The sequence below is a fragment of the Balearica regulorum genome, chromosome 9, assembly GCF_011004875.1.
Source record: "Balearica regulorum gibbericeps isolate bBalReg1 chromosome 9, bBalReg1.pri, whole genome shotgun sequence".
NCBI lineage: Eukaryota > Metazoa > Chordata > Aves > Gruiformes > Gruidae > Balearica > Balearica regulorum.
Window position 1 is genome coordinate 11,597,350 of NC_046192.1, and position 23,419 is coordinate 11,620,768.

A 23,419-nucleotide genomic window follows, 5' to 3' on the forward strand; every position below is an offset into this window, starting at 1 on the left:
TTTTCAGGCCAACTACATCTTTGGTCTGTGCTGAAAATGACAGCCAGCACAACAAAAATCAACTGCCACCACAGGTACTTGAGGTTTTTTCCTTCCTTTTTGAACAGGCAACCAACAACTTATTTTCCCACTGAAACAGTTACACAATGGCTGTATATCAAATCTGAAAACTCCTCAAAATTTCAAAGTCGATGAAAGCCAGATTCTAGAGGGAGACAACATGGGTAAAAAAATATCAATACACATGATATTTTAATACAAAATATTAGCTTTTTTCTTTTTTTTTTTTTTACACAAGTCAGGTTTTTTAAAATATAGAACCTTAAAAAATGAACAAATTGCTATCCACACACTATAAACACTTTTTTGTGCTCAGTTTGATCAAGTTATCAGAACAATTTAAACACCAGTCCATAGTTTAAACACTGCCTTGAAGTTTTATGCACTGTGCACTACCATTATTATATGTACAGTGTGAAGCGCCTTCGTTCAGTTTTAATACGGTAGTAGAAACTGTTCAGTTATCAGGTTCTTTGTGCAAGGATTTCACATTCTACTCATGCTGATGACAGATTTGCATTACATTTCAGTGGCACTGGTAAGAGCAACCACATGTAATTCTGTGAATGTTCACTGGAAGAATGTCCGTTACATGTACTGAAATACATATTCTGGAAATACAAGTTCTTCAGCTAGATAAAAGAAAACTTGTTATTGTTAGTTTAGGGGAAATACTAGCCTGATTAGCCAAAACTTAACAATTTCTAAGCACTGAAATGAATTTTGATTTCTCAAAGTTGAATAAAAATAACTATCACATTTTCATAGAGATGAACTATATAGCAGGTACATCTCAGGAATATTTGTAATTGCCCGTTTTTTTGAACCCATAGAAAGAAAAAAATTCCCTCTAAGTTGGAGGTCTTAAAAGGTCTTGTTTTAGTAGTAAATCATCCACAAGTTGCAGGCTGTTAGCCAAGTAGATTTTAGGATGATTTACTTGCATTACAGTAATTTACACAATTGAACTTTATGCATACAGTACAAAACTATGAACAAAAAGGTGAAGCAAACTTTTTTATTTATATTCAGGTAAAAACATTAACCTGATGAAGTAAATTATTGCAGATTTGAGAAATCAGCACATAAAACAGTTGGACAGAGCATTGCTTACAGGTGCTTTATCTGTGTCAAAAGACAAAGGCTGAACTGTTTGTTCCAAGCTAGCGCTGGGAGCGGGGGGGGAGGAAAAAAAAAAGGAAGAAAACTACAAAAGTAACCAGGAACTTAGATCAAGAACAAGAAAACTGTTTACTCAAACAGGGAATGAAACAACTAATTTGTCTTTTAAAAAAAACTTTACATCAATTCGAAATGCTCTGGCCTTACCACAATACACACTGGCCAGCCCAAGCTGTTGGACTTCAACTACATGAAAGAAATAATTCTTCTTGGCCTCTAGTAAGAGGCTTTTGCTGCCTGAATCACTGTGTAAACAGCTCTAGAGCGTCGACTGGTAAAGGCTGTCGCCATTATATCCTACCACTACAGTAAAACTATGCTATAAGAAAGGTTCTACCTAGTTACAAAGGCTGAATTATATTGACAATATATATTTGATTTCAGTAAAATTTAAATTATCTTAATCAGAGAAAGAGGCATGGAGCAGTTAAATGTCCATGCTAACCAAAACATAACAATTGTTGAATGTTGCACACAAAAAGAACCAAGTGAATTGCACATCAGACAATACATGAGGATGGGTAAAATTAGAGGCAGGTGAGGGTACACAGAACTAGTCTACTAAACTAGATTTGTCAAATACATGGTGTATTTTAATTTCTGTACTTATGTACAAAAGTTGTCTTTGGAGGAAAAAATTCAGACTTAGCTAGATGGATACACACAGCCCAGTATTAAACTGCACAGCGACATTTATTGTTCCAGCCTGGAAAAACATCCCTTTTTAAATTTCACACAGCAAAGCAAGTTAAAAACTTCACTCATCAAATAAATGATAATTTAAACAAGAACTTGCTAAAGAAACCTTGTCACAACAACTTTTAGGGCCTGATCACAGTCCATAGGGGCCTTTAATGAATATCAACCAAGTGTCTTTGTTTATAATCTGCAAGCCGTTTTTCTACAACAAGAAGGCGTAACACGTTTCCTTGACTCAGGTGATATATTTAGAAAAGAATCATGAGTTTCTCTTTTGCTGTAACAGGCAGACATTGCATTTTTCATTGTGATCAGGAAAGATGGAATGACTGCTGCCCTTCTCTTGCAGCTATCAAGAGTTTTTCACGCATTATCTCAATAGTTGAATAGTCCGGCAGTTTGAGATAGTTCACACAAGTCATTACTGAGGGTAAGAAATCATCTGGATTCTCTGTAGACTCAAATGTCTTGCGTACAATTGTCAACGGAGGATTCAAACTTCGAAAGCCTATTAATGAGAAAAGACATTCAGAATAAGGTTGTTCCTCTTGAAACCCCACAGTTTACACTGTAGGTATCTAACAGTGGCAGACACATACATCACATAACTGACTTCTTAATCTCCATTTTTAAAAGTTTAGAATATGGCTTTATAAGGCCATGTAGCAAGCTAAAAAATACCTAAAATCCTTTCTTTTCTGTAGATTAGTTTTCCAAGATGATTTTTTTTAAAAAAGCTAGACACATCTACTTTTAATTCTGTATTCTGTATGTGTAAAAAAAATCTATTCCAATCACAATGTTTTAAAGAGTCTGTTAGTTTCATACACGTTTTCTAAGATTCTCAGGAATTACGTATGACTGTTGTACCTTATTTTTTTACTCCAGTTAAGGCTTTTATACTCTTAACCCTCAATCCTGTCTGCACTATCTCTCCCCAAGAGAGCTCTAAAAATTTTCTTCTAGAAGAGAATCAACTTTTTCTTATAATGCCAATACTTGTAACTAGGAAAAAAAAACCCAAACAAAAGCAAACTCCAAAGAACATAAGTAATGGAACAGATGCATAAATTCTGTTTTTACTTGCAAAGCGTTCAGCTCAAAGTACAGTAAAATGTGTATTGTATAATGGTTCCTAGCGAAGACAGTGAATTCCTCAGTTTTCTTCACTACCTCTCATCTAAATTCTAAAATTTGAAAAGGAGAGAAATTAAAGTTTATCACTATGCTAGTATTGTCTCTCTTCTAGAAAAAAGATTATTGTTTCCAGGTAGCTATGCATTGTTTCATTGTTGTCATGACTAAATGCACCTCTAAGCCAAGGAAAACAGTATCAAGGGGTTTCAGTTTTGGTTATATTTTGAACTACCTTTTGCCCTCCAGTAGGTTATCTGGTAACATAAATTAAACCTGGAGAGAGTCAATTGAATTAAATGTTGTTAATCTTAACACAAAATTTCAGAGTTCTACCTGAAGTGTAACCAGCCACTTCTGAAACTAGAAATGTCAAACAAGTTTGAACCTCTAAAATACAGAGAAAAATAAATTTTTCCTATACTGAAATAATCCACTTATTCTGAATTGCATTAATAATACTGATTTCATATATAGAAATATGTAATAAAGAAAAACCTACCTCCCACAGGCAGCCTGGGGCTACCTGTCACAAACTGAAGAAACAGTCTTTGCTGTTCACTATCAAAGCTACTGAGAATTTCAAAGAGATACTTCACTGCTCGACTAAGGAGGGAAAAAAGCAAGCTATTATTATTTAGTTTACAGTTAAAATAATTGTATAGATTCATATTCAGTGCAGTATGAATATTTTCAAATAAATTTCATATAGTTCTTTTAGCATGACTATTTATATTTATATAATCTTGATATAAATATTAGCACTAGAAAATATGTGAGACCAACACCATACTACCTGTCATGTGTATAACCGTGATCTGGCCTGCAACATTCCATTAAAGTCTTTGCATCCCAAGTGTCTGTTTTACTGCCGCACAAGAGCTGCTCCAACTATAAAATTAAAAAACAAGGAAGGAAATTTTCATCTTAAGAACTTGAGATAGAACTGGAGAAACTAGAACAATCTGCCATTTTTACTAGCCTTAAATTTGTTGCAGAAAAAAAAAAAAAGGTGGTTGCGCTCTTTGAAAGTAATACCAGAGAGGCCTGAAAAAGAATCACCATGAGCAGTTACATATCTCAGCTTTAAGAGACTCAGATTGCAAAGCACCAAGAACAAGAGAGTAACACAAAGGCTTGGCTAACACTGCTTCAGAGCAGGTTTAACTTCATGAAGTCAAAGGTCTAAGTTTATGAAGGTAAACAAACCCTTCAAGTAGTCTTCAAATAAACTCCCTAAAGGCAGAGTAATAAAACATTCTCTCTTCTAGTGCAGACAACCATAATTGTGCCTCAATTCAGTCCACTTAAGAGCATAAGAATTTTTCAAGGAAATCAATATGCTGAGTGGTGAGAACAAGACAAAACCAACTATCCTTACTTTTTTACCCCTTCATCTGAATCTCCTCTTACTCTCTAAAGCTTTGTTAAAGAGTTGACTTTTTTTTTTTAAATAGAGCATCCAGGTAGCATCCACAGCTATAGCTAATAAGAGGTACTGCAACACAAGGAATTAAAGTATCCATACCAATGTAGAGAGTCTGCACATATAAGTTAAGCACTTTTCTCAGAAAAGCTGGATAAATTCAATTTTAAAGAAAGTGGAGCTGTTCATAATAAAAGCATCAAATAAATGATCACCAAACACAGAAATATTGAATATTTGAGTATGCAATTTGAAGGACATCAAGTTTTACTAATATGCATCAGAAATGTAATGTAATCAGACTGTCACAACTGCACTGCATCCAGTGCACACCTAGGTTCATAGTGTCAACACGCATAGATATAAGGCTATAAAAACATCAGTGAAAACAAGTTTACCAACCTCCTCAGGATAGAAGTACTGAAGATGACTGAGGGGGAAGACCGATTCAAATCCATCTCTGAATGAGTCAAACTGCCTGGCAACACCTTCATTTAGTGCCCAGAATATAACCAACTGCAGGGAAGAAAAAAAGTCATTTGAACCAAGGAAGCATGGAATGATCACTACTACATGAACGACTGCAGCTTCAGAAAAAACCTCTACAGAAGCCTAGCCATATGCTCATTGTAGTTGTGGCAGAGTTTGAACTTTGATTCGTGAAGCTGCTCTACAGCATTGCCTCATTCTGCCTTAATTCATAAGCTCATACTGCTGCATGTGTGCAAGTGCAGTGCCGCTGCAACACCACAGACAGAATTAGTTGGGTTTTTTCTTTACAACTTTCATGCGGCCTGTCATTGCAAATTAGCAAGTGTCATTTGGAGTTCAAACAACCCCATATTTAGAATACCCTAAGCACACAACTCATGCAGAGTTTAAGCAACTTATTTACCTTTATTTTTGATAAAACAAGGTTAATACATGGAATTCAGAATAGCTGGTTAAACTGATCCTATTTAAACAAAACATTTTAAAGCAAATCTAAACAATACTTGGATGTTTTTAGAAGCCTAACCTACATGTTGTCTCTGTACACTGATACCCATTTAAAATTTAGCAACTGAGACAGAAGTCATCAGGGCATTGTTGGCAGTATTAGTTTCCCCCATGGAAACATATGTGTCCCTTTTGTAATATATAGTTACAAAGAGTAACTTTAGACTTTTTGTTATATTAAGTAGCTTAATATTATAAGAATACATGGAGAGAGGAAAAAAAGTATTTAACCCTGTCCCAGTAATTGAAGAGTTACTTGTTCCAGAAAACTCTCAGATATGAAAGCCTAGTAGGATCTCTTGATAGGCTTTCCCACAAAGTGTCAGGCATTAAATTTCAGGTAAGACACATACCCCTACTTTCACACATCAGGTTGCAATACTGAAGAGCAAGCCGGTAAGCACCAGCAGCACAGAAGGCTGTTCTATTGTGTTCTATAACATAGAATATTCTATGGCTATTCTAGCAGCAGAGTTGCTGACTTAGAATTGTGATTACTTTTTATTAAGCTGCACTGTATTCTTGTGGATTCAGAGGAAAACAACCTGTTAAGGCAGAAAACTGCACTCTGGAAACTTTTCGTCCACAAATTTAGAACAAGCAAGTTAGCCCCCTTTATAGTACAGGGAAGAAGATGGGAAAAGAAAGAAAAAAAAAAGAGGGAATAGTGTCTTTCACTATACTGGTAGCTGAAATAGTTCCACCTTCTGATAAAGGTGGCTCCTGTGGGAACAGTCCTGGGGGAAAAAAAGGGAGGTAGAGGTGGAATGACATGACTGCAGGAGTGGCACGAAGAACAACAGTAGGATATTCTAGCTTTTTATAAACTACTTTTAATGATAATCTACACACAAGATTGTAATGAAAATGACATTTTCAAGAGCAGGGCAGCTGACCCACAGGGAGCTGTACAGGCTAGCTGATAAATTAAATATAGTGTTTCTAAATTGCAATTCATCATACTTGTGATACAGAGGACACTAATGTTCTCTCTGAAATATTTTCCATTTCCTTGACATCAAGTCTGTAATGCTAATTACCAGGATTGAGTTTAAAAAGTCTCCTCTAAGGCAGGAATATAAAGACAAGGATAGAAAGACTGCACAAGTGTCCTTTAAAGAAAACAGTTCCGGAAGTTGTTTAGAAAGAAGGGGAAAGCAAGCTTTCTATAGTGATCTGCTTTTCCTTTACAGTGCCAGAGGCCTGCAATAGGACAACTACAGGACATCCGACACGTCTGCAAGCCTTTCTCAGCTTATCAGATACCCAATACATGTTACCTAGAAGAAAGAAGGACCACAGATTGTACGAAAATCAGACGTGAAAGCAACCTTGCTTTCAAGCAACTCAGCTTTCCTCAGTAAACACAGACTGCAAATGCTGTTTCTAACAAACTATGGTTGTTGGCATTGCCCATCTGTAAGTCTGCAAACAACTTTATGTCCAAATATGTTAATTTTATGAGTGATTCTTGACTAGCAGAATTTGCTTTCAACAAATAAAGATGAGAACTGGGTATGTGCATAACAGCTTGTATCTGGAAGATGAACAGCAACTGCTCAATATTCAGCTGTAAGGATTAAGGAATAACTTTGCAAAGTTCTCAGTTGATATCCAGGAGCTTATATGCCCCTTAGTGAATCATTTGTACCAAAACATCAGGTATGTTTCTAATCAGTGCTTGAAAATCTTAACAGTCCTCAGAGTGAAACTGGCAGCAGACTAACCTGTCAGAAAATGCATTATTTAGGAATTGGAACAATGGCTTTTTCATGACGCAATCATTCTTACCTCCATCCCGCTCATGACTTCATGTGATAATATTGCATTCTCCTTCCTTTCCCAAACTGTTTTCCAAGTTATTTTTAACCTGTTCTCTTTAATGCTTTCTTATGCAGGAACAGTTTCCTACCTTTGTTCAGCAGTATCACCCTTTTGTTTTTCTAGGTTTTATGTCCCTTCTGACACAGGAATAAATCAATATGCAGGTGCACTGTAAACTTATGGTGCTGTTTCATTCCCTGTTCCTTACTTATTTTTTATGGTTTGGGGGTTGGTCTGGTTTTGTGGTGTTTTGACTTGCAACTGAGTTGATGTTTTCTGAAATCTGACTCCCAAAAACTTCACTGTTGTTGTAACAGTTCAAAGCCCACTGGAGTGTGGGTGCTACATCACTACTGCAAACAAATTCATTATCATACCCAGATGTGGGAATGTCTTAAAAGATTCTGAAAATCCACATCTCTAATTACTCCACTTACTACAACACTTCTTATCCAAAAAAATTCATACTTCCAACCACTTCATTGTATGTAAACCAGACTTTTTTATACTATAAAATTTTCAGCTCAGGTGTGCTGACTAGGATTCAAATAGTTTTTCAGTAGTAATAAACTAGTACAGAACAGAAGCAATTAGTAGAAAAATTATTGCTGAGCCCAGTTCACAAGGATGAACTGAAATATATGTGGAAACAAACTACTTGGGAGCAAGGTGAGGAGGAAAAAAGAAAGTTTTAGTCCTAGCTTTGCTTTTACGTACTCTGAGATACTCCTCTAAATTGTGGATGGTGACTGGTGTATCTTTTCCCCCTTTTTTTAGTTCTATATTAGGAAACCCAGGAAGCGTGAAGTCCAGCCCTAGATCTTCTACTGAGCAGCCATTCATAGTCAAAGCCTCCAATGCATACTGTAGACTTTCTTTGGTCTAAAAAATTGAAAGTGAAAACCAGTGAGAACAATGCATTCACATTAACTTATCCAAAAGTTATGACTTCTAAAGCACTTTTGACTAAGTAAAGATTTCTATAATAATATTACTTTTAATACTGTTACAGCACTCCTTGCTTTCCTTCTATATTTTTCATAGATAATAGTAAACCAAGACAAACCAAATAAACTACCTTAATGGATAAACTTGATCACAATAGTACACTCTTTTCTAGCAATTTTAGGATGACTTTAGCTTCTTATGTATTATTTATTTAGAAAATACTATTGCAAGAGAAGGAGATGTGCAATATGCTAAGGCTCTTAGGCTATGTTTTTCCTTAGAATAGTTAATGGTATTCATATTTGGCATGCATACTGACATTTTTCAGCTTTCATCCACCAGGTTTCAGGTTTTTCAAACTCTTGTTGGGAAATTAAAAGCAGTGATCAAGGAGAGAGAGTGAGACTGAGGTGAAGAGGAATAAAGGCCCAGAAGCTTGCAATAATTTCACTAGTAACAAAGCAGATGTATTAAGAGTATAAATTAGGTTATTACCACCTACCATCTATTAACATTGGATGCTAGAAAGAACATGCATGCCAAAGACTTTTTACCACTACTCTGCAACAGCAAATGCAATTATTTCTAGCGAAGAGCGGATAACCTTGAAAATTTAAGACTTTTCTGTATCTATAAAAGAACCTGTATGCTCGCACATGAATCCTGTTTACACCAATTCTGCATACAACTTTCAGCGGGGGAGGAAAAAACCCACAAAAGGCACTCCTAAGAAAACCTGAAAATTTTACTAAACCCACTAATAAAAAAGCCAAGCCTTCTGAATGTTCAAAAATCAAGGATAGATTTTTTTCATCTCATATTAAAGTTAGCTAGTCTTTTCAAAGTGAACCAAAAAGAAAAGTCACCTTAGGCAAACATCTGACAGTTTTAGCCATTTCTAGCCTGTGTTTAATCACATAGAAGAATCCCATAATGAATTTCTAATGTTAGAGTCTACATTACAAAAAGACCATGTTATAATTACAAGCCAATAATTTAATAACAATAAAACTACCTCTTTTATTGGAAGAAAGTTATTATCACTATTAGCATCAGTATTAAGCACTACCATACACTCTCAATAAGAGCTACTTCATAAAATCCAAATGTGTGTGAAAATGCACTCTTCCATTCCTAGAGTTAGTTTCCCACCTGTGTTTTGTCCTGTTCAAGTCTTTTCTTTTGTCTTACAATATCTTCAAGGTGATAGATTGATTTGGCTACTACTGGATCAATACTGAACAAGTCATGCGATGTCAAGGAAGTTTCCTGTCGTAACATCCATTTATAAAAAGGAAGTCCAAGAGGAAGGTCCACCTGGAAATCAAAACTTTGTTTAGTATTGAACTGTTTTCCAAAACAATATCCTATTGCTATTTTATTTCTTGACTAGCTCTAGAATACTATTTACTAATTTCATAGTTCTGGTACACACCAAAACACTATGTCTGAGCATTTTTACCTGAGAAATTTATAGCTAAGAAAACACAACTGACTGCCTAGTGCATATACATTAGAACAATCAGCAAGCTAGCAGCTGGAAATAAGCCCAAAATGATCTTGAAAGATTGGAGAGAGATTACAACACATGGCAGGCAACGGCTTGTCCTTTTTCCACTATGGTCTCAAAAGCCACTGTAAAGATCTTCAACAGATACTACCATTTCGTCCCTCAAAAGCTCAGCTGCATCTCCCCCAGCCCTGCCCAAACCGCTAGAGCTGAAAATAATTCCATGCAACTCTCAATGTTACTTTTTTTCCCCAACAGTCAGAACTAGAATTTTCATTTAATCCTTCAGAATCACATTTTCCTTTTTATTCTCACCAGTCTAAAATCCATGATTGCCTTGGCCATTAGTTTTCCCAGAAAGCGGAACTTCATTTTAACTTTTGCAATGTGAGCCGGCTTGGCTGTTCTACCAAAAGGAAGTGCAAAAAGGCCTTGAAGGTTATGGATGTACTTGGTACCTTCCTGGCTTCCTGTTGAGGAAGAAAGAAAAAAAAAAGTTCAATACCTACACTGCTAGTTTCACTCTACACACAAGTTTGAAAGCTGCTATCAGATAACCATAACCCAAAGCTTCTTATTAAATTTAAAAAGACACAAAGAAAATCACAGACTATCATGAGGCATATTATCTGACCACAAATTGAGGTGCTCTTTCAAGCAAAGCCATTCAAGTACTTACGGTCGACTTAAAATCAGTTCAATACTAGATCAATATTGATAGTTCAGGTAGTCCAACATTTACCTTTTGGATTGGCTAAAGTCACTTCTTCTCCCCTCCAAAGGCCTAAGTCTGCTCTCTGTAGTTCCTGAGATACAAGTGCATAGAACTCTAGCGTGGGGCCTAGGCCTGTGCCAACCTTCAGGGGGAGGGAGGGTGCGGGGAGAGGAGGGGGAACGAGATAGATAAATAAATTAGTCCATTAGGCCAGTTTGAATATCAAAATCTTTACTTAGTCTGAGAAATATAGTACATTATTGGCTATAAAGACGACTGCATTGCAAAAAGTGTCTAGAGAACCTAACTACGCCAACATTTACAATATGACTGAGCTCGGAAAGACCACATATCAGAGGGAATAATAGTGGAATAAAAGCATTAACCACCTGATGATCATATTATAGAAGAAATGCACACAGCTGTTTGCTTAGAGTTAGGAAAAAGTGCTCTGCAGAGTAAGACTGATTATGAAATTTAGTAGATCGGTAAGAGTTTCTCCTAGCAACTAAAAATCACAACCAAGTAGATTAGGGATAATTAAGAGAAATTTTTGTGGCCTCAGCAATGGGAAGTATCAAGAGTCTGATCAAGTCATTCTATGAAAGTTGTAGCTTTTTTGTATTAATCTTCAGTAAAAAAGGGTTAAATTAGACTGCATTGATATTACTTACTTCATTCTCATACTGGATTTCCAACATGGCTCTTGAACTGCCTAGATCCTGCATCACAGATTCTGCCTGTTTCAACAGCTCATCTCTGTTCACAGTGCGCTACACATTAGAGAAGTTTTAAGTAGTGAAATTATGTCTGTAAGTCCCAGCTCCCAAGGCAGTTACAACAGGAAAAAAATTAGTTACGCAAGTTTTTCCACCCCATGCTAATAGTTCCACAGTTCAACAATTTGTAAGATTGTACTTTGATAAAATAACTCTTGCTTCTATACGAAGACTGACTAAAATTAAAGCATTTGATATAAAATGAAAAACCAATGCCTTACATTTGTATTAGTATAACTAAGAGGTACTGCCCTTGCCAAGAATGTGGCAGTAGGACTATAACATAGCAGAGAAGTGTTGTCATGTGATGTTACGTATCTCAAACTAATATGTGGAGAAGAAAATACACAATAAAGATGCCAAAATCCAGCAACCTAAAGAAATAATCTTATACCCTGCCCCTGTGGATTCTCTAGTAGGAAAAGCAGCAGGTTTCAAAAAATGAAAAACAAACAGCCCCCCCCAAAAAAATCCACCACGCAACAGCACTGGAATTCCTACGTGTTGAAAGTTATATTTTAGTTGAACTAGATTCTCATGTGTCTTGCCTTTTTTCCCCAGAGGTATTCAAGATCACATAGCAGATCTACACCAAACAGCAAGTCTTAGTTTAAGATAACATCTCTCCAGACTCAAGGCAGACACCCAAGACTCCCTCCATTTAAAACAGTCGTAGCTTAGTTTTATTATGTTGTGACGGGAGGTTTAATACTCTCCCAGAATACAAGGACAATGTGTTTTTTTTTATTCAGGTAACACTTAAGGGTCTAAATCCTATTGCTCAAATTATTCTGAAAATATACATAAAGCAAAACAGAGGTTTACAAGTTCATACATGAAAAAAAAAAAATCACTGATGTAACCTAAAACTTAAAGTTCATTATTGGAGTATAGTTTCGGAAATTATGTAAAGACTCCAATTCAAAATTAAGCAGGATGTGTAGCATACTCTAGTCACTTCTGACACCTAGTGGCAGACACCCAGAAGACATTGTGCTTTCTAGTCTGGGTTTTAAAATTAATAAAAACAAACCTCCCCTTCATCAGTATACTACCAAAACTTGAAGTTTTACAAATAAATCTTGCTTGCAATGACATTCCTAAAGAAAATATATGAATACGAAAATAATTCATTCCATTTTTAAAAACGATATACCTACTTTTTTCCTGTCCAGTCGCGGTGCCACTCTGCTATCCTGAGAATCTGATTGATTGATTTCTGGATTAGTATCCAGTAGTCTTTGCATGGCTCGATCACGATCAAAAGCAGTTACATAAAACAGCATTTGACGAGTATCAAATGGAAAGAAAAATGGGCTGTAAAGAGTATGGGATTAGTCAGCTGGGTTCCAACTAGCATCTATGACTATAGCCATAGTTTTTGTTTAAAACGCAATAGAAATGCCTGATATCAGTGCTTTATTAAACACCGTGGTGAAAGCAGCCTCCAAAAGGAAGCCTTCCAGAACACGCTTTAGTTGTAGTTACAATGCTTATGAGCAAGAGTCTAGAGATGGAACTTAATATAAGAAGGAACCACCAAAAAAAAAATTTGAGAAACTTCTAACTGTTCCAGAATAAATACTTTAATGTCTTGGCTATGCAAAGTTTATATCAGAAAATAAATATTCTTTTACTTGATCACTCCTGTTTTACAATTAGTAAATCTAACTTAGATCAAAGACTTTAAGAAGGTAGCTCAAGCTTCCATATCGGGGGTGGGGGGGCAGGGAGAACCTGCCTACGGCAGCACCAGCATTCTACCTTCCACCATTTTCAAAAGACGCTTTAAATAATCTGTGAAAGACTACCAGAGAAACTTAGTTTAATTTATGAGTTCTACTATTTGTGAAGGCACGTGTACGCTAATAGCATAGTCCTCCACTGACATTTAAGTAAAAAGGCAGTTTTACGGAGCAAATACTGCTACAGATGTTTGTAGAAGAATATACATTCATACTCATAATTTGATATCTGGAACGTTTCTGAAGAAATTCAGAGATCTTATTTTAAAAATGAAAAACCAAAGAGCTTCTCTAGAGTATGTATTTCCAGTGAGTTGTCACCAGTGTTGCTTCAATTAACATGCATGAAAAATGCGAGAATGTCAACTCTGATTTCTCATTCTTTCAAGTGCAAGAGTTTTACAGCTTATACTTTGTATCAAGATACTACAAAGTAGTATGAATGCAGCTTTATGAAAGTTATTTATAATATTTCTCAGTAATTATAAAAACATTTTCCTTTGCACCATATTAAATATGCTAAGATAGATGTAGTGGTAGGATAAAGATGCCACTAAGCAGTTTAATAGGAGAAAAAGAATTACCAAAATAATCAAGTACTATTATTTCAATGAGAAAATTTCAAATTGCTCAGAAACTCCTGTAAGAAGTAATGCAAACTTTGCACCTAGCCCATCCCTCCGTATTTGGTTTAAACAATGGAATATAGGTGTAAACATATTCCAAGTATCACTACGTAAATTAGCAAGACTTCTCTGACTACATTTTATCTCCCCCAGCACTTTCAAAAGCCTTGTAACAAATGATGCACCTGGGCTGCCCAGCCCAGAGGCCTACTGAACTCAGATTAGAAACACTGTGCAGTGAGTCATTCATACCATGTTTTTCCAAGTTCTGTCAGCCAAGTTGGTATGTTTCCTGTCATAATCACCAAAGGATCCTGAAGCTGCCTGTTTGCTTTTGCTGTCAGTTTACTGTTGATAAACTCTGACGTTGGAATTATCTCCTTGCAGATTGCATTCTGTGTTCAATAAAAACAATGTACTTTTTACTTTGCAAAAACAAAAGTTAAAGAAATGCTGTAAGAAATACCAAGCCTTTGTTAAGAGAAGGTTTTTTTATGCTTTTAATTTGCTTATCATCAAAAGAAGGAAGAAAAAAAAAAGGCAAAAACCCCTGTCATTGTCACTTTGGTCAAACAGAGTCTAAGCCATAAAAGAAAGACTGAGTAGATTTTTACTGTTCATTTTCTTTTCACGAACAGTGTTGCTCTTTGAACTTCAGGAAGGAAAAGGCATGGAAAATGTGTTTAACACATCAGAGAAAATATGATTGACTATATGAATTTATAGCCTTCACCTTACAAGTTAGAGAAATAGCTAGGGGAAGATGATAGTATTTACATTATTCTGTCTTGGTGCGGGGGGGCAGCAGACAGGGGGAAAAGGCTATTTTAAGGTGTTTCAGGACAGAGTTGTCTGTATCAAGTATTAAAGTGATTTAAAAAGTGCTCTACTCACATCATACAAGTAATACCAGTATCGACTGATAGCATGTAAAACTCTCAAAAGAAGAATAACATCTAATGAAGGATCTTCGAATGTTATGTTTTCGGGTGGAGTAGATATGAGGTAAACTTCTAGAGGGTTTAATACCGAAGGGCATACACCATCTAGCAGGAAAAAAAGAACGTTATCAAAACAAATCAATTAGAAGTCTTCCCAAGACTTAATTACTAGGAGCCTAGGTAGTATTAGTCATGGCATTCACTTAACTATGACAGTTTAGTTAGACAATTCAGTAAATATCTTATTTTTAGTTTTAATATACATGTTAATATATGCTTACTTTTCTCATACTATACTTGCTTTAAAAGAAACAATATGGTGTCTCAGACACTCATCCTCCCCCTCCTTTCAAAAATTTCAGAAATCTAACCTATTAGCAAGGCAACACACTCACCATGCCACAATTCATCATGCTTTTTAGAATTTCTAGGGGAGGTTTTTGTGGGAGCAGTTTGTGCTCTTCCTCTTTTACCACCAACGCAGTCCTTATTACCATCTTCATCCTCTCGCACAGGTTTGTACCTAAAAAGTAATCAGAACTTAAAAACGTGTTTGTGAAATACTAATTTACATGGAAACAAAAGCAGTTATTAAAGTGTTAGTTTTTTGATCACCAGAACTTTACTTGAATGACAGTTAAAAGCAGAAAGATGAGAACAATGCATTTGGGTACGATCCAGCCTTTGAAGAAAGGCCCTCGGAAGCACAGTATGTCATGGGGGAGAAAAAATGGGGATGCTCCAGCTCCATGAAGCAGAAGGTATAGACAAAAAAAACACACGACCAAAGTGAGGCCGTCTGTGGGTTTTGTTTTGTTTTTTTCTTTTGCCTAACACATTTAAATATTAGAAAGAAAGAGACACTGCTGAGTGTTAAAATGTTTGGCGTGGTCAAGGTCAGCATTGCTCCTTGCAAAGTATGGCCAGAGAATACATATACCTGCACAGCCATCAACTATGAAAACCAGTATGAAGTTGACCATTATTTGTAGACTGCAGGCACATGCTCTATTGGTTGCGGTTAGTTACCTAACACTAACAACGATTTCCCTCCATCTAGCGGGTGTCATCTAAGATTCTCCATTTCTTGTTCATCAGCTTTACTCATGAGCTAGAAAGAATGTCAGTATCTAACGAGTTCTTACTAAGATTTAAGTATCTCAAGCACATCAGGAAATGCAAAGCATCACAGTTTGTGGAGGAGTAAGTCAGCTAAATTCAATTTTTTCTATGTTTATAGATGTAGGAAACTGAAGAAGTCGTCCCCCAATTTATCTAGCCAACTTACCAAATGGTATGTGTTTTTGTCCAAATCCCAGCTCTTCCTAGTGGGTTGCTTTCATCATCTGTAGACTCCCTCTCCTCCTCAGCTTGCAAACTGTACTGCCTAACTGCTTGATACACAGTCATATTGTATGGCAGCAAGTGATCTCCAATGTAAAATTGCAATCTATGTCTCACATTCCCTGAATTTAAGAATTGAGCAGCCTGAAGAAAACAAAGAAAACACACAAATTAGGAAACCTATTGGTGGCTTTTCTTTAAGCTTCTCCCCACACTGTTCCCTCCCCTTTCACCAGAGCAAAAGCTTACCAGAGATTCATCTATTTCTTCATCTGACCCATCATCATCACTATCCTCATCATCTTCTCTAACTCTTCCATAGCCTGAGGAAAGAGAGGAAAAAGACATCTTCATTTGTTTTTATACGAAGTGTAGCAATGCTTTTGTACTGTGACTTTTATAAACTCCCACTGTTTAAAACAGTTACAAAATATATCAGTTAAAAAAAAGTAAGGCTCAGACATGTTAGAACAAACTTCAGTATCAACATCTGGCATCAAATTGTAAAGTTACAGCCAATCTGACAGTCAACTAGATTATATTGCTATTAGTATTTAGACCAAACTGTTTACAACAGGAGAAAGTTCATCCCAGAAACGGGAAGATTCTCTGCAGCCTTAGTCTCCTCCCCCATATGCAAGACACATTTATAGGTACCTCCCATTTGTCCAGTATAATCCTCACAGGTTTTTACAGACTCTACACTACTAACAGTAGTGACTATCCCAAGAAACAAAACACAAGTGACTGTATAATATATATACCTCTAACTACAAGGTATCTTTCAATGGCTTGTACCAAAGCCAGAGGATCAATCTTCACAGGTCCACCCTTCCACTGTTTCACATTAGCACAGTCTGGATGTCTTTGCAGTTGGCATTTTAATTGATGTGTATTGAAGAATTTTAAAGCTTGAGATCCTCTGTTAAGAGAAAAACTCAAAATAATTTGTGAAAAAAGTTGCTACACAAAGAATCTAATAACCATAATTGCATTTAAAAATGCATTAAAATAGGCTTACACATGCATTACAAATTCACTTGTTCAGAGTATTATTTCTCAGCCTATTTCTTTAAAAATAAGCTATTAAGATTTGGATAAACAGATTAAAAATTTTATTCTACAAGAACACCAGAATCCAAGGTGGACAAAATCTGATTTCCAATGGAAGCTACATGGATTAAGAAGTAGTCCAGTCTGAGGTCCGATTACAATATGGCCTACACTGACCACCTTTGAGGTCTGAAGTTGTTCAGTGCTCAGCTAATGCCACATAATATTTAGAGCTGTGTTTACCTGCAGTACAATAAGAATCAGAATCGGGGGTGAAAAATGCCAAGTATCCATTCATATGTTTTTTTACCAAGGACCTAAAGAGACAACCTGAAAGCTCCTCTGTTTGTTCTTGCCAAGTATAGTTTATATACATGTTCCATCTCACCAAACTATCAATATTCTAGCTAGCTGGTTTTGTACACAAACCTCTTATCTTGGGCTGCTTCTATTTCCAGGTGCTAGTGAAAGAGTACCAAATCTTAATGCCTCAAAATCCTCATTGACATAATCCACAGTAAGACTACCAGTCAAACAACACTGCAGTAGTCTGACTTCCCATGTTTAATTTTCTATCAAAAAGAATAGCAGAATTTTGCTTCTATGATTAGCAGCTTAATAATTTTTGTAGTTATCCCACTTTTACAGAAATAGTGCATATTAGGAAGCATTGTAAGATTTAACAGAGCACATACTATTTGCAAAAGCCAGTATCAAGACAGTTAAATCCTTCAAGTATTAGAAATTTGTGTATTGCATTCATTCTCATGGATTTTAACACTTTCACAAAAAAACAAGTACTGAATTTTAGTGCAAGTTAGATTAATGCTATAGTGTGAGGCTCCAGTACATCTGCTATAATGGATGTTGTGTCACAATTAGTGACAAAAAAAATCCACGCTATCTTACTACCTGGGAGACAGAAGATTTTGGCATTTCAAACTTGAAAGAATAGTTTTCAAAAATTCATTTTCAATGCTCCTCCCCCTCCTAATTTCAATAGTCACAAGAATATGTCTATAATCAAATTAAGCTTTTAGCCAGCACCACAAAATACTTTCAAAACTTAGTCTATTTCAGCATAAGTAGCATGCTATACACTGAATGAAAAGTAGTGTTGATTTATTAAAGTACAGAAAAGAAATTGTAGAAATAGGTCTTTGGTCATTCAGATTTTTTACTTAAAATGCAAATAACAAGTTGGATTCCAAATTTAATCTATCTGAAGACACAGGGGCAGGTCTACAGTTATTTTGAACTATGCTGACAGCCAACAGTTATCACTCAATCCATTATCATCCTAGAGAACAGAACCTCCCTGAATAACAAAGTTTAGCACCTTAATACAAACTCTCAGCAGTTTAATTACCTCACTAAAAAATATCAGTGTCTCAGCAATAAACAGATTCTTTCTTTCCACTGTTTGTTATATGGGGTCACGGAAGACATTTGAATTTTTAAAGTTTAAATTTAGAGATTGCATTTAAAATTACACATCCACCCCCAATCTAAGTGAGAGAAGTTTCAAAATAGTAAGCAAACATTTGGTTAAATATTCAATTTTCCACTGAATTTAAAAAAAAAAGTCAACTGTGTAATTGCTTTTGTGTTTAATAAGGTCAGAAGTTTCCATTACTTCTTGGAATTTGAAGTAAGTTTTGGAAAACAAAAGCTTCCAACAAAACTGTTACCTGAGCATTAATCCTTACCTGCTCCCTGTTCCATTTCCACTAGGGAAGTCATGCACTTTGACAGGAAACTGTTCCATCTGACTGAGGCAATTGTTCATTTTATGGACTAATGCCAACAAAGGTGCATTTTCTAATGGCTCTAATCTTCCAAGGGGTTCTTCTCCAGGAAGCTGAAATACATTACAGTCATTTAGTTATGTGCTTGAATTAATCCACCTGGAACAACTTATACCACAAGTTGTTTAAAAAAAATTAAAAAAAAAAAAAAAAAGAAACAGAACACCCCAAAAACTCCAACCAACTAAATGGAAATTAAGAATCACTGCTCTCACTTAAAATAGCAGCAACATCAGGATGACTAGATGACACGTTACAAGTTTATGAAAGACCTGTTCCAAAGAATGCACTTTTTCTCTCCTGGTTTCAACTGAATAGCTCTACAGATTCTAAGCATTCACCCTTAAGCATGAGCGATAAGCTTCATGGAAATTCTAGTTACCTACTTTCCTCTATTCTCCTTCAAATTTCTTCCTTTAAAAACAGGACAATCTAGTTTCTTGCAGTATTTATGACTAAAGAGAGCAAGTGATAAGACTACTATCCAAACTCTTTCCATATCAACTTCTTAAAAGTCAGGAACAAATTTTTAAGTTGTTCAAGACTCAGACAATTGGACATTTTGGAATTTTTTTCCACTGTTGTGTGGAGTCTTCTGTAGTTACAGGCATTCTAAAGTTTATGACCTTTAAAGAATCATATGAAAGTTGTAGTTTTATACAGCTTAGGCATAAACAAAACATTCCTTTCGTACTCCATTTTCAAGTCAAGGTCATTGCTGAACCTCTCAAATGGTCAGATAAGTACAGTTTGAAAGATGATGAAGAATGACAAAACCATAAACAAGAAAACTTACTGGAGAAGAAAAAAATACATGAAGAAATCTTTTCAATCTGATATCCCTGCTCACAGCATCTTTCTCACTTTTAGATGTCAAATAAAGCAGCAGTTGTTTAACAAACCCACTATGCTGGATTTCAAATGAGGAGACATCAGACTCCGAGACAATGCTACGGATTTCTACAAGGCACTCTGTTCCACCATCCACCTGAAAAACATGAAGGTAGTATTTTATTACCCAGGTATTAAGGGCTTAAGAAATACTATTTTTCTTCCTGCTGCATGGAACACCTATAAAGGGAGAGGAAAAGAGGCATATTCTAGAGTGTATAGTTACTCACTACAAGCAATGACAGGGTAAATAATCTGAGGATAAGCAATTCCTCTATTCAAGAGGAGACATTACAGGCAACATCTACATTTTCCCAATTGTAAGAGAAATGCAAGGTCCCATTTCCGTCTCATGCAGCGTAAAGACGAGCTCCAAACAGACGTCGTGTATTTTTTTAAAATTCGGATTGGTATATATTTTACATGACATCTGTGTGGGAGAGAGGAGGAGGGAAAGTTTCATATTTTAATGATTGCTTAGATCAAAGCCCAGAACATAACTCAGATGTTTAGCTACTTTAGAAGCTACAGGTTTAGACCATCAGGGATCACAACTGTCTGAGAAGTAAGGCTCAAGTTCTTCAGATGCTAGTAAATTTGGCGCAATCTGTATTTCTTTCATCCTTTCAAGAAAAGGCTACCTCCATCTTGTCCTATCCCCACCCCCAAAGTTCTTACTACAAACTGTGTTCTTTAGGTATAAAGTCAATCCTTAATCTTTAACTACAGAATTTTTAAATTTGGGATAAAATGTTAAGTGACACATTGCTAGGAATAAAGAATACCCTTGTTAATACTAATCATTTATCATAAATGGCATGTGACAGAGATAATATACTAATTCTAAAATAAGTCCCAAGCAAACCATTGCAAGTTAAGAAACACCGTATCATAATTTAAGATAACAAAATACATGCTTAAAGTATTTGCCATACTGTCTAAGATGGTCAGCTTTCCTCTAGCTTCCTCCTAAATACTTCTACTGCTTCTGTCCCCACCCTCACTCCAAGTTTGCCATTTCTAACCTGGAGGTTGAGTTGTTCAGTTGCAGTGCAAAGTCTCTGTAATACGTTTAGTGCAGGATTGCTTCCATCCATGTTTTCAGAACTAAAATATCGTTCTACAAATTTATGGGCTTGCTCCTTAATCCAGCCCTTAATTTTTTCTCTGTAAAGAAGCACACAAAAGGCATTTAGACACACAAGGCATTTGCATACTCCAATATTACAAGTGAACACAGCCAGAGTATCATTTTCTCCATGTTTAAACAGCAGTCACAGACAAAAACCCTTCCCTCTTACTCCAAGACAATAAAGGTCTATTCTCTACAGATTATTTCTTGCATCATTTTTCTCAATTCTCCAATTTTTCCCCAGCATGCTATTTTAAACTATTAAGAGGTTATTTTTTCCTCTACCTTAATATCTTGATTCTTCTTCCAGAGTTATTTTAACAGTGCTTAAGCTCAAACTTCTTTGATAGGTGCTACTTAATCACTTGATGGCTTATCATAAGAAAGTAGCTGCACCTCATAGCAGAAGCATTTTGATTTTTGTGCGTGTGTACCTGTTATTGGAAATGGTATCCTTGGAAGCAGCCCTTGCAAGACCACTTACTCCTGCTGTTCGTGCTGGTTCAATATTATTACTGTTGGACTGTGTGCTTAATCTTCCCCATGTTTTAGGATTTAAACTTGCCAAGAAGGAAGATTTAGGAGATTGAGTAGTTGTAGGGCTTTTAGCTGGAGGAAGCAAAGACAAAATTAAGAGAATCAATAGGTTTATTATAGTTAGCACTTGTGACAGCCTATAAGCTTATCTCCTTTTAAATTTAAAAGGGGAGAGAGTTTCATATTAAGAATTATTTACCTTGATTGTCTACTTTGTCATCATCTCTTGGAGGAGAGTATTTTGGTCTCCTCGGCCCTCGTTTTGGCAGTCTTTTTCTCTTTAGAACATCACTCAGTCGTCTGTCCAAATTTAAAAATAAAGTAGAATGTTTCCATCCGCCATATTTATACGCATACCCATCCCTCAATTTAAGAGGCATCTGCCAGCTATTTCATCAAAAATTAAAAAAAGGTTCCATCCCACAACAAGGAGGGCATAAGGGAAGAATGAGTTCTGTGAGAAGGGGCCTCAAGTCTTTTTTAATTAGAAGGACAATGTGACTATCCAGAAAGAAGTGGTTTTGCCTGCTGTCACCTTTCCACTATGGGCAGCCAAATACAGCCAGAAGTGCCACTGAATAAAGGTTTCTCATAATTTTCACGGTTTTATTTATGTAACCATCTGGTTATTCATTTATTTGAATACACTTTAAAAGGGGGAAAAAAAAAAATCTACAAATCTCTACTGAACACCAAAAGACACTGGGTATTTGACCTGCCTCCCCTATTAAAGCCCAGAAAGCACTTTTTCAACCATTTATGGAGTTTCTACTCACCAAGCCCTACACTTCCCAAGTTCACATATTTCAATTCTGGTTTAAGGCAAGTTTCCTTATTATGCCAATACATTAAGAAAAACATTTCACCTTTAAAATATAAGCAAGCTGTGTAACACTAGAATAATTTATTCCTACAAGTGATATTAATTCTCCAAGTGTTTAAGAGAGTTGCATTCCAACAAAATAACTTAAGGATGACTTCTTTTTCCTCCAGTCTCCAGCAGAAAGGAACCATGCACCATAGCTATAATTTCTCTGAAAGAATCACTCTGTCCTCAAGAGTCACACGAGACTACAGCTGCTGCCCTTGGCATTCTCCCGTCTCTTCCCAAACAGCATGGATTGTTTTATATCGTTACATTGTAACTAGCAGATTGCTGGTCTTTTTCTATTTTTTTTAAACATTTCATTTAAAATTAATCTAAACTACCCATCGATAGCTTCAACACCACTCTATTTTAGTTCCTTAAAGAAAAATATCACAGCAAAATGCAGGTGACACTGTAGCAACCCATGTCAGTCAAGACTTTAAATAAAAAAAAAAAAAAACCAAAAAACCACAAACCCCAAAAAGACACCACAAAAGTCCCACAGATTGTTTGTTCACAACAAATAGTGCACTTACCCCTGTGGGCTCAGATCCAAAGAATCCTCACGGCTGTGCTGTAAGCTGGGAGAGCCCAAATCAGCAGCTGCATTACTGGCAGCAGTGGCTGTTCCAGTATTTATTGTTGTAGTGGCACCCAGTGTTCCTGATCCATTAGTGCATACTTTTGGTGGGCTTGTGAGCAAAGCCTCAGACTCTGCTAGGTTTTTCACTTGGTGCATCACCCCTTTGAAAAAGAAGAAACCTTTGTTTGGTGAGTTGGTTTGGTGGGGTTTTTTTTTTTTTGGGAGGAGGGGTGGGGACAAGGTGTTTGAAAAGGGAGAAATCTGTTATTAGAACCTCTGTTTTGGCTATGGTAGCATTGGCTCACCCCATCCATCAATTCTGTTTTAAAAGCAGTTCAACACCTTTCTTGAAAAAGTTAAACTACATACTTTTAAGAAAAAAAATTTACAGCAGCATGAAGAGTAGCTAAAGGAGCCCCCAAATCCCCAGTAGATTATAACAAAGAATTTCTGCCAAAGATTCATCAGTTTTGTCCTGTAAGACTACCCATGTAATTTCAGCAAGCCATCTTCAGCCTAAATACACATTCACTAGTGTCTAGTAAGCCCGTACAAACTTGTTTCAAACTCAGAAAAAATAAGCTTGTCTCCTCCAGAGCCTTGGTCAGTTCCTAC

General features: G+C 36.1%; 1 protein-coding gene across 6 annotated transcripts in view; it reads right to left on the reverse strand.

The window, feature by feature from the left end:
• Nucleotides 1–1,064: 1,064 nt before the first annotated feature.
• The window catches only part of TRIP12 (thyroid hormone receptor interactor 12), a 78,898-nt gene continuing 56,543 nt past the window's right edge, over nt 1,065–23,419 (reverse strand). For 4 of the 6 annotated variants that reach the window (XM_075761083.1, XM_075761080.1, XM_075761079.1 and 1 more), the window contains 22 exons: nt 22,758–22,965; nt 21,553–21,653; nt 21,251–21,425; nt 20,710–20,851; nt 19,590–19,781; nt 18,695–18,846; nt 16,697–16,869; nt 16,182–16,255; nt 15,877–16,076; nt 14,984–15,111; nt 14,542–14,693; nt 13,900–14,042; nt 12,437–12,593; nt 11,172–11,270; nt 10,525–10,639; nt 10,098–10,252; nt 9,425–9,589; nt 8,042–8,206; nt 4,904–5,017; nt 3,872–3,966; nt 3,578–3,681; nt 1,065–2,449 (listed from right to left, as the gene is read on the reverse strand). In XM_075761083.1, the coding sequence (XP_075617198.1) occupies nt 2,253–2,449; nt 3,578–3,681; nt 3,872–3,966; nt 4,904–5,017; nt 8,042–8,206; nt 9,425–9,589; nt 10,098–10,252; nt 10,525–10,639; nt 11,172–11,270; nt 12,437–12,593; nt 13,900–14,042; nt 14,542–14,693; nt 14,984–15,111; nt 15,877–16,076; nt 16,182–16,255; nt 16,697–16,869; nt 18,695–18,846; nt 19,590–19,781; nt 20,710–20,851; nt 21,251–21,425; nt 21,553–21,653; nt 22,758–22,965 (3,206 nt within the window). In that variant the 3' untranslated portion in view covers nt 1,065–2,252. The remainder of the gene's footprint in view (nt 2,450–3,577; nt 3,682–3,871; nt 3,967–4,903; nt 5,018–8,041; nt 8,207–9,424; nt 9,590–10,097; nt 10,253–10,524; nt 10,640–11,171; nt 11,271–12,436; nt 12,594–13,899; nt 14,043–14,541; nt 14,694–14,983; nt 15,112–15,876; nt 16,077–16,181; nt 16,256–16,696; nt 16,870–18,694; nt 18,847–19,589; nt 19,782–20,709; nt 20,852–21,250; nt 21,426–21,552; nt 21,654–22,757; nt 22,966–23,419) is intronic. The other 2 variants (XM_075761082.1, XM_075761078.1) reach the window with 1 other exon arrangement.